Genomic DNA, 11,088 nt, shown 5'->3' on the forward strand with positions numbered 1-11,088 from the left:
TAATGGTGTTTATTATAATGTAGTGGTTATAACTGGGTTAAAAACTTAAATAAATATTACAACCAATTGGAATCCATTTCCCATTCCCAATGGTTTCGGCAATGAGCTTCAGTTTCGTTTCTGCGTTAACTTTCGTTTCTTAGCCTGCTCCCTATGCTCGGGATGAAACGCAACAAAACCGGGGATTCATATCGGACGCGTTCAGTAAGCTGCAGAACCCTCAGTCTGCTTTGAAGAGCTTTAACTAAATTTAAAGACCGGTTACTCTCCAAAATGTACGAGACGGAGAAGGAAAACCTGAAGCGGTTTAAGGACTACATTGTAGAAATACTCCGTCCTTCTTACATCAAAACGTTTTTGTCCACGTACCTGGGAACAGGTTTGTTTGCTTGCTTATTTACTTATTAGGCTTAAGAGATAAGCACGACAGAACGCAGGCTATTTCACTGCAATACTAATGATTGCATGATAGGCTAAATCCGAAAAAGAAAAACGTTGGGCACTTGGGCAACAGGAGCATGAACGCGAAATTTATTTTTATTGACGGGGTGTTACTCCAGAGAAGTGTTATTACTGCAGTGAAATGGGTCCACAGTAAATTCTTTGTAACTTACGTCATGCTTCGAAGTTGTTACTATGTTAGGCTATTTATTTATTATTTTATTCAACAGTATTAGTAAAAATGTAATATGGATAGATTCGGCTGTGATTCGAAGGCATGGACGAATTATTGTTGAATACAAGGCTTGCACATTAATGTAGGCTGGGGATTTAAGTTAGACACCTGGTTTGAGATGATACATCAAAAACGATGCAGAAACTTGCATAAGATATGTCAAGCCACGATACATTCAGTTACATTCATTCACCGTCAGGGGGCACTCGTAGACTTGCTCATGACATCTTCAAAATCTCGAAATTTTAGTGAATGACTTTTCCGTCCTATGCTCTGCACCAGAGATCGAAGAGAGAATCCTCGCAGAAGAGAACACCTCCGTCACATGCGCTGCTGAAATGCTTCTTCAAAATATACTAAACCTGGAGGCAGTAGGCTGGTTTCAAGCCTTTTTGGATGAACTGCTAGCCAAAGGTTTGTTAGAACTGAGAATAATGACATTTAAAGCTATCTACTGTTTCTGATACAGTTTGAACCATCACAATGTCAATGCATATAATTAAAATGCTTATTATTATTATTATTATTATTATTATTATTATTATTATTACTACATTTCTGCTACTTCTTTCATTTCCATGATACAAAGCATAAGCAAGCCTCAAATGAACACACTATAATTGTACATTTTAATTTGTTTATGATTGGCTTGTTTTTCAGAATACACAGGACTGTGTGAGGCTATTCAGGAGTGGGATTTTAAAAAGCTTGAAGAAATGAGAGATCACAAGGCTCTTCTGCACCATGTTGAAGCGTCCTTCACCAAACATATAAAGCCGACAGAGGTTGTTAGTTGCATGCCTAAATGCTTTTCCCCCCGGGAATGTGAAGAAATAAAAGCAGTAAGTATCACATTCATGATAGAATTTAAGTTTTTTTTTTGTAGTGGTCCTCTTGCAAACCTCTTCTTTATTCAAATGCAATGTCCAGAATTTGAGACTGCTATTGAGTCTTATGTTAGTGTACAGTAGCTCAGTGTTAAAACTTGTTAAACATTTGCGATTTTCACATTTTTGCTGTTTAATTATCAGTTAAACATTTAACATTTAATGTATCTTCCCATGGAAAGACTGCCAATTCAGCTGTAAACTTTAGTTCTGTTTAGGACCTATAAATGTTATAATATAACTGTAAGAAATATAACTTATGTAACAGCAATATAACTGTAAAATGTTTCCTAGATCACTGAACAAAAAGGACAAATTGCTGGTGCAGAAAAACTGACAGAATGTTTGAAAAGGTCGGACAAAACCAACTGGTTCAAACTCCTGAAGTTGGCGCTGGAGGAGCGCAATTTTACCAATGCCCTGCAATTACTGGACCCAGATACAGGTACAGTATCGGTTCTACATTTCTTTCCTAACATTTCCGGTTCTCACTCTCTGCAAAATCTGCAAAGCTTAAGTACCGTAGAAGTAGAACTTTTCACACCAAGAAAGCCCTTAGGTTTACGCCACCATCAAGAATGTCTTTAAATAATCCAGTCAGATTTCTTAAAAGAACTGGTATGCTGTTCATGTCTCATGTAATCATTTTAGTGTCTGCGTTTTTATAGCCTACATTTTTATGTTTGTCCTGTGCAATATATATTTTTTTTAAATGTCATTCCATTACTACATTTGTAAGTTCCTTTTGGACAAATAAAGATGCTCTAATCTAATATTGAACGTATTTCATACATTTCTGAGGGCCGTTTTATTTTCTTCCAATAGATAAAGCCTTCCATTTGAATCACATTGAATTATCTTCTCACTTTCTAGTTCCTTTTTCCAGGACAGTGACTATGGGATCCTTTTGCTATTCAATATTCATACTGAATTTCCTTTCTTCTAGAAAACAGTGGTAAAGAAGTGGAAGACGTGGAGGCAAATGGTGACACTGCGACGGTCCGGTTCGAGTACAGGGAAGACTCTGGTGCTGATGATCTGGTGGGAGATCTCAATCAGATGGGGCTGACTGAGAACCAGGACAAAGTAACAGGTGCTGAGTGAAATTTCACCTTAATGGTGAAAAAAAAAAATTGACGGATAATTTTGACAAATTTTATCATCTTTAAAATGTTGGCCATCGTATAATTGATTTGAGAAGCTCTTGTGGGACATTTTAAAGTAGTGAGGCTAACTGAGGTCACACACTCTTGGCCGTACTTTATAAATGTTCCATGCAGGTGGCAGTGCTTTTCTGGAACCTTCCAAACCCCCTGGCGAACGGAAACTCCGGGCCTATCAGAGAGAGCTGGCAGTGCCTGCCTTCGAAGGAAAAAACACCATTATCTGCGCTCCCACAGGTTCGAAACACACCTGAAAATTGTACTCTCAAAGTTCGTTTTCACTGTGAAGTTCAACTTAACGGTGGCCACAAGGACCGCTTTGCTATTGGAATGACACGCTATGCAACTGTGATTAGTGCTAGAGAAAAGGTGTGTGTTAGCATTTGGTGAGGTTAGCACAGAAAAGTACGGTATTTTGTTTCTGAAATAAATCTACACCTTTCTTGTAATTGCTTCAGGCAGTGGAAAGACCATTGTTGCGCTTGCTATATCTGAACACCACCTGAAGTCTAAAGCTGACCAGAAGCCCAAGATTGTTTTCATGGCTACTAAAGTGGATGTGTATGAACAACAGTACAAACTGTTCAAGGAACACTTCAATAGAACAGATCAAGACGTGAGGTTAGTTTTTTTCCTTCTTTTTATTCTTTATAAAGTAGGGAATTGGGAAGCCATTTTGAGATTCAAAAGGGATACATGAAAATGACATGCTCTGAGAAGGCATAAATTAAGAATTGGGATCTAACGTGCGATGAAGTTACCTGCACTACAGACATCGAGCTTGAATAAATATTCAGGTCGCTGATCAGCTTACTGCAGCGCACATGAAACCACAGTAGCCTCTTGGATTTTGAAACCAGAATGTGTTTAAATTGTTACTTTGAAAAGTGTTTAATCCTATTTATTGTCCCTATTTGTAATCCCATGCTAAATGTATTTTTTTTCCGTAAAGGATTACAGGTCTCTGTGGAGACATGGGCGAGCAGATCTCCTTGGATATCATTGCAGAAACCAATGACATCATCATTCTGACGCCCCAGATCCTGGTGAACGCCCTGAACAGGAAGGACCTGCCTTCGCTCTCAGTCTTTTCTCTCTTGATTTTTGACGAGTGCCACAATGCCACTAGAAAGCATCCTTACAACGTTCTCATGGCCAGTTACCTGGACAGCAAACTCAGTCGTAGGAAAGAGTCATTGCCTCAGGTATGGGCGGTTACATTTTTAGAAGTCGTCCTAATTGTCAGTGTATATGACTGTAGGAGACCTTTGCTCATCACACAAACCAAGTGAAAGAAATACATTTAAGAAAAGGACTGTCCTCTCTACTTCGATGTCTTTCTTTGGGTTTTTAAATTTAAAAAAAAATTGCATACAAAAATACAAATACCTGCCCAAAAACAGGTATTTCATAAACCTGCTTTTAGTAAGCTGACTTTTAACTTCTATTTCCAGCCATGGAATGTAACGGTGATAAAGTATGAGGTGTTTGATATTCATGTTCCCTGATCAGATCGTGGGGCTGACGGCTTCTGTGGGGGTCGGGACTTTCAAGTACCAGCAGGAAGCAGAGAATAATATCTGCCAGCTGTGTGCGAACCTGGATGCCAGCATTATCTCTACTGTCAGTGACAACAAGGAGGAGCTCTTGTCCTTTGTATACGTACCTGAAAAAGGTGAACTGAACAGCAACCTATGCATGTCTGTCCCAATGTAATGGAGGTGCAGTATGTATGCAAATTTGTGTGTCCAGACACTCACATAGATAAGAGTGAATGATCTGATCAGTTGATAGAGCTGTGATTCTGAAAGCAAGCAGTTATATTGAAATACATATATTTTTGTTCTTCAAAGATTTCTTTGAGGTGGAGAAAAGATCTGGCGATCCATTCATTGCCATCATACATAACATCATGTCCAGAATTGAAGTGCTGGCCAAGAAGGAATACGACATCGGTAAAAACCCCTTATTTTACCCTCTGCGACTACAAGTTTCCTGAAAGTGACGTCGTGGTTCCCCCTCCCCCCACCCCCTTTTATTTCAGGGTAAAATAACCGCATGTAATGTGGGCTCTCTTCCTTCAGAGTCCCTGTCCCACATCGAGAACCGCGACCACGGCACGCAGAAGTACGAGCAGTGGATCGTTGACGTGCAGAAGCGGTGCAAGGTCCTGCAGCTGGAGGACAAGGAGAAGGAGAGTCGGGTGTGCAGGGCGCTGTTCAATTACACCGAGCACCTGAGGGTGAGCGACCGTTCGTTAAACGTGCTTCCCGATCGAAGCCTCACACAGCACGCCTGTAATAACGAAAGAGTTGAGAGAACCTAAAAATTTCAACAAAACAACTTCCCTAGATGTTTTACTTTGGAGCTTAACTTCTATTTTTAAGTTGTTATGCCAACTAAAATTCATTAGTTGTGTTGCACGGAAAACTTTAAAATTTCATTGTCAGTTTTGTTAGTACAGTTGAGTTTTAGGTTTCTCTAACAATAAAATGCAAATTTTCTGAACCATTACATTACATTACAGGCATTTGGCAGACGCTCTTATCCAGAGCGACGTACAACAAAGTGTATAACCATAACCAGGAACAAGTATGACGAAACCCCTAGAGAGAAGTACCGGTCCAAGTACAGGGAACAACCGCATAGTTCAACCTGGACCCTGGTGGTTAAACTGATTAACACTAACAACGAGAACGGCAACAATTTAATATTGTTTGGCATAACAATATTAGATGGTGAACTCAAATGTTCACCATCTAAATTAAGCTCAAAACTTAAAACAATTGGTGTAGCAAGTTGCCTTGAAATATTTTTACAGTGTAATTATGTAGTCTGTTGCACTGTTCCATCTGCGCAGTTTAATGTGTCTGAGGGTCATTTTTTCATCTCTAACAGAAATACAACGATGCGCTCATTATCAACGAGGATGCCCGGACCAAGGATGCCCTGGATTACCTGAAGGCCTTTTTTGATCAAGTGAGACAGGCTGGTTTTGATGAAACCGAGCAAAAATTGACTGCGTGTTTTGACAGTAAGTTTCATATGCACCTGAATGCATGCATGTGCCTTCTGCTTTCTGTTTACCTGTTTTATTTCTACAATCCCTGTACATCTGCCATTTTTGAGTAAACTCAGAACTCACTGAACACAAGTTACATTTCATCACAGGCAATAAGCAGACACTCATATCCTGAGTGACTTGTCCTACCTGGGAATTGAACCTGTGATCTCTAGGTTACCAGTTCATTACCCATTGTACTACAGTTGTAGGACAGAGGCTATTTAGCAATGCAAGCCCAGCGGTCTACATTGTCCAGAGCATATGTCTGCCGTCTTCCCTGATCTTACCCCCGGCGTTCTGCTTTTCAGCTGAGTACCCACACCTCCTCCAGCTGTCCCAGCAGGGGCAACAGAACCCCAAACTCGAGCAGCTGAAGTACATTCTGGACGAGGAGTACAGGAACGACGAGCAGACCCGCACCGTGCTGTTCGTCCGGACGAGGGCGCTGGCCGACGTAAGTCCTGCCAGGCGCCACGCGTCAGGGGGCTGGCGAGGAGCGGCCATTTTGTGCCCTCTCCGAATCACTCGTGTAATAACTTTCTATCTATTCTTGAATTGACCCTTAAAAGATATGTCTTCGCACAGGCAATGAAAAACTGGATTGAGGAAACGGACACACTAAAGTTCCTGAAGCCGGGAGTGCTGATCGGCAGAGCTCGCAAGTCTAACCAGACAAATTCAGGTAGGCCGCCATCCCATTAAAACAGTGCAAGGCATTCAAAATGTATTCAAAAATGGAATTGAATGTTGTTTGCGTGGAAGTACAAGACACACTAAAGCAATAGGCCTCACAGGGCTAACTTTTGAAAATTGTCTAGTGTGCATGCTTCTGTAATGGGCTAAAATCAATCAATCTTATCTGTAATGTCATGCATAAACCACATATTGATAACATGAACTTTGTAATCTGATCTAATAAATAGTTGAAACATTATGATAGTCGACAGTTAATAGCGACAGCTCGTGATACGGTATTATGTTATCAGATCTAATCCGAGTGAAATGTAGTATTTTTAAGATGTTCATCGCTTTCTTTAGGAATGACTCTGAATTCCAAGAAAGGGGTGTTGGAATCCTTTAAATCCTCAGATCAGAGTAAGATACTGATCGCCACCTCTGTGGCGGATGAAGGCATTGACATTCCGCAGTGCAATCTTGTGCTGATGTACGAGTACGTTGGCAATGTGGTAAAGATGATCCAAGTAAGAGGTAAGGTCAGAAACCTTCAGAATAAAGCTGCTGTATTATGAATTTTCAGCTTTGATTTTCTTTACTCAAATGAATTTGTTTTATATTATATTATATTGGTGGTGGGTGAGGTGAGTTCCCACTCATCACTGTAAAGCACTTTGAGCATTTGGATAAGTGCTGTATGAATGCAATGATTCATTCATTCATTATTATATTATATTATATTATATATTATATTATGCGTTGTAGAATTTAACCAAGTTATATTCTTAGGTTTGTGATATGAAATTCTTAACCCACAGACATTGAAATATGAGAAAAGCTGGCGTTAACTTGCACTTTCATGTTGTAGGACGTGGACGGGCAAAGGGGAGCAAGTGTTTCCTTATCTCTGACAGAAAGGAGCGTATTGAAAAAGAGAAACTGAACATACTTCGTGAAAAAATAGTGGAGAAAGCTATTGCTAATTTGCGGCAATCCAAGGAATCTATGCAAGCTAAGGTATCAGCATTTGAATGGCCATTGTATAGTGCAGTGCAAAGAGGACTGACCCAGTCTTGTCATTGTCGATCTCTGTGATTATGGATTCATTTGAATTTGAAGCTGCTTATTTTAACAGATGTTATTATTTATTTAGCCCTTTCTTTGAGTTGGATCAGTAGGACCACAATTCTGTCAAGTTTCTCAAATTTTACTAATCGTTGCCTTCATCTGCCGGTTGGGTCATCCTGTTTCCTGCACATCAGTGGTAACTACCCCTGTTCCCGGAGATTTATCGTCCTGTAAGTTTTCACTCCAACCCTAACAAAGCTCACCTCATTCAACCTCTAGTGATCTTTGTTGAGCTGCTAATTAGTAGAGTCAGGTGTTCCAAATTGGGGCTGAAATAAAAACCTACAGGATGGTATATCTCCAGGAACAGGGTTGGTTACCCCTGCTGTACATGCGGCAGTACGACAAAGTCAGCAGGTAATGGAAACGTCCTCTGTTTCGCTTCCTTGTTAGATTGACACCTTCCAAAGAGAAGACAAGAGAATACGCGATCATGCCAACTCAATGCCAGAGAGACCCAGGACTAATGGCAACTTTAAGCTTCTCTGCGCGAAATGCAAGAAATTTGCTTGTTTCTCAGACGACCTGAGGGTGGGACATGAGGTATGATTCTTCTTGCATAGAATTTCTGCTGTCAGCAATACAGTGTCTGGGTTTTAGCGTATTTTGCTGAAAAGTGCCAAGCACAAGATTATGCAATAAAAATGTTTATGCAGTTGATGCATGAACAGAGTTCCTGCAGTGTAAAATGGCTCCCAATCTGTGGGTCAGGTCCCACGAGTGGCTTTTGAGCAGGGATTCGGTAAGTCATGTGATACACTTGAAAAAATAACTTGAGTATAGTTATACATTTTTCACAACCTTTCATTTTCTACACCAGTCAAGTTAAATGCTGTATTACTTACACCACAGGTTACCAACCCTGTTCCTGAGATCTACCCCCCTGTAGGTTTTCACTCCAACCCTAACAAAGCTCAACTCATTCAACAGCTTGTTGAGGTGCTAATTAGGAGAGTCAGGTGTGCCAGACTAGGGTTAAAATGAAAATCTACAGGATGGTAGATCTCCAGGAAAAGGGCTGGTTACCCCTGACTTACACACATGCCACTAGTTACGAAGTGCATGCAGTTGTTTTGACAATTTCATTACATTTCATGGTTGAACATCACAAAAAAATGTATTTGCTGATAAAGTGGGTAACTGGCGTGAAAACACTGCTGTAGAGCATTCAGTCTGTTTGGTTTCCAGGTAATTTAACCAGATCAATGAATGCATTTCTCTCAGGGGTCGCACCACATTGTTGTGGAGAGAAGCATCTTCAACCGCTGTGAGAGGAGTCCCCACCCGAACCCCCGACGTTTCGGGCAATTAGAGAAAAAGATGAAGATGTTTTGCAAACACTGTAAAAATGACTGGGGGATCGTTGCCACGTACATGAACATAGAAGACATGCCCGTGATCAAAATTGAGAGCTTTGTTGCCCAGAACTGCGTGACCAATTTACAGCACTATTTCAGAAAGTGGAAAGATGTCACATTTGCTATTAGACGGTTTGACATAGCGGATATAAAGCCCTTTTAAACCCAGCTGCTAATCCCTGAGAATTCCCCCATATGATTCTGTCTCCTCCTTGTGTGGGGACATGTGATCAGTATTGTTCTCTTAGTCCGAAATTATATATTTTTCTTCAACTTCCTGCTCATTTTAGAGAGGGTACCTGTAGAACACCCATTCAAGTCCCTGTCATAGCCGCAGTGAATGGTAATGATGATGCGTTTCATCTTAATACCCGGAACGCACTGATACAGTATCTTTAAAAAGTTGAATGGCTAAGAATGATTATTTTCATGTGCATATATAGTACTTGGCGATGATGATGACGGTGATGGGATTATGTGTTTTATGTTTGGATTTTTAAACAGCTTTTTTGACATACCATGTCACAACTTCATCTGTGACATCGTGACCTTTGCACTGAGTACACCTTGTGAGTCTGTTGATTGGCATGTGTGTATGAATACTTGTATAGTACTCAGGGATACTCATGAATGTAATGATTCTAAATATACTGCATGGTGTTTAGGTGATTGATATGTACATCCTGGGTAGCACTCCACAGTCCGTACTAAATCAAACGTAGCCAGACTTCATTATATAAAGACATTTTTTTATTTTATTTTTTTAACCTTTATTTACCCAGGGTAGGTTCACTGAGCACGGATGCTCTTTTGCAGCAACGCCCTGCTTCACACTCGTCGCTTTGGATAAAAGCGTCTGCCAAATGAATGTAATGTAATGTAATGTCATACACATTCACACCTGGGAGCTGCCCAGTACAGCCACAATCCTCTATTGTTGGCCACTGAGCAGCTCCACTGGAGGGAGCTCCACATTAATATATATGAGACAAAGGTGTGGTGTACTTTGTCATTCTACATTTTATTGAGCTCTTACTGGGATGGACATTGTATGCACTGATGTTTGTATTTCAGTCTCTCAGAATGGGACCTGCTGTCCTTGTATTTATAATTCAATTTCTCAATAGTTTTTTAGTAGATTCACATGAGATTTTTCATTTCTTCTGTCTCTTCAAAATCATACATCTGTTATTCTGTGTCTCGAACAGGATAAAGCATTGTAACGAGATGTCTATAAAGAGCATAAAGATGATTTCATACTAAATGTGATATTATAACAGTTATGTTAAGATCCAATTAAGATATACAGTTTCATGGTCTGTTGTTTTTGAGAAAGTTATTTGAGGGGTCAAGAAACCTTTTGGCATGTTATTTCATGGGTGTTCACTTCATAGATGACGGGGCTCTTTTTCTATCTCTTTTTCCGATAACCTGTATGACATGGTGCCACCTAATCTGTTGTCTCTGCATCTGTGGCAGCAAGTGTCTGTGGTTGCACACAACATAGTAGGAAGTAGGGCTTAGTTTCTCAGAAATGCTGCTTCAAATGCAAATACTAATTCTAAATGAAGCTTCTTTCTTTAACAATTTAGTGGCTGGAGCATTCCAGAAGCTTCGGAATTATTATTCTTTTTTAGGGGCTGATTTAGAGAAACTGGTTAACACTTCAACACCGAATTTTCAGGGTATACTAAATAGAATTTGAATCAGTGGGCCTGTAGGGGGCAGTATTCCCTTCACAGACAGCACAAAGCCAATAACCTTGCTAGGATACCTAATCACTGCCGTAGAAAAAAAAAAAAAATCATCTTTGAATGAGACGCAAAATTGACCCACTGTTATAAAACATTTGTAAAAAATAAAATAAAATAAAAAAACACGGGGAGAAGGATCACTTTATTTATACCACTTCACCATGGAATTCTTTAAATATTTTATATAAAGGAACTACTATATTAATGTTGTTAAAATGTAGTAATTCATCTCAAAAAGTGATGTTGGTCAGTGTAGGAACGCATAGAACTGTTGCTTATTTTGGGAGGGCGGAAACTTGCCAATTATGAAAAACCAACAGTTTACTAAGATTTTAAACTTAGTGTCCGCTGGAGACAGGATTACAAGAATTTAAGATGGACAT

The 11,088-nt window shown here is 39.9% G+C and overlaps 1 protein-coding gene across 1 annotated transcript; it reads left to right on the plus strand.

The window, feature by feature from the left end:
* The first annotated feature begins 130 nt into the window (after positions 1-130).
* On the plus strand, positions 131-10,830 carry ddx58 (DEAD (Asp-Glu-Ala-Asp) box polypeptide 58). The gene is made up of 18 exons (XM_035427439.1): positions 131-379; positions 959-1,090; positions 1,337-1,518; positions 1,858-2,008; positions 2,510-2,656; positions 2,844-2,963; positions 3,185-3,347; positions 3,679-3,931; positions 4,239-4,401; positions 4,580-4,681; positions 4,811-4,968; positions 5,625-5,760; positions 6,099-6,244; positions 6,376-6,472; positions 6,829-6,999; positions 7,334-7,482; positions 7,987-8,136; positions 8,818-10,830. The coding sequence occupies exons 1-18, from the start codon at positions 274-276 to the stop codon at positions 9,112-9,114; spliced, it is 2,823 nt and encodes a 940-aa protein (XP_035283330.1). The 5' UTR covers positions 131-273; the 3' UTR covers positions 9,115-10,830.
* Positions 10,831-11,088: the final 258 nt, after the last annotated feature.

Source organism: Anguilla anguilla, chromosome 7 (genome assembly GCF_013347855.1).
Source record: "Anguilla anguilla isolate fAngAng1 chromosome 7, fAngAng1.pri, whole genome shotgun sequence".
Lineage (NCBI taxonomy): Eukaryota > Metazoa > Chordata > Actinopteri > Anguilliformes > Anguillidae > Anguilla > Anguilla anguilla.

Coding starts and splice junctions, on each gene's coding strand:
- ddx58 (XM_035427439.1), top strand. CDS start 274: ATGTACGAGACGGAGAAGGAAAACCTGAAGCGGTTTAAGGACTACATT. Junction 3,348..3,678: donor AGAACAGATCAAGACGTGAG/GTTAGTTTTTTT, acceptor TTTTCCGTAAAG/GATTACAGGTCTCTGTGGAG. Junction 4,682..4,810: donor CAAGAAGGAATACGACATCG/GTAAAAACCCCT, acceptor CTCTTCCTTCAG/AGTCCCTGTCCCACATCGAG.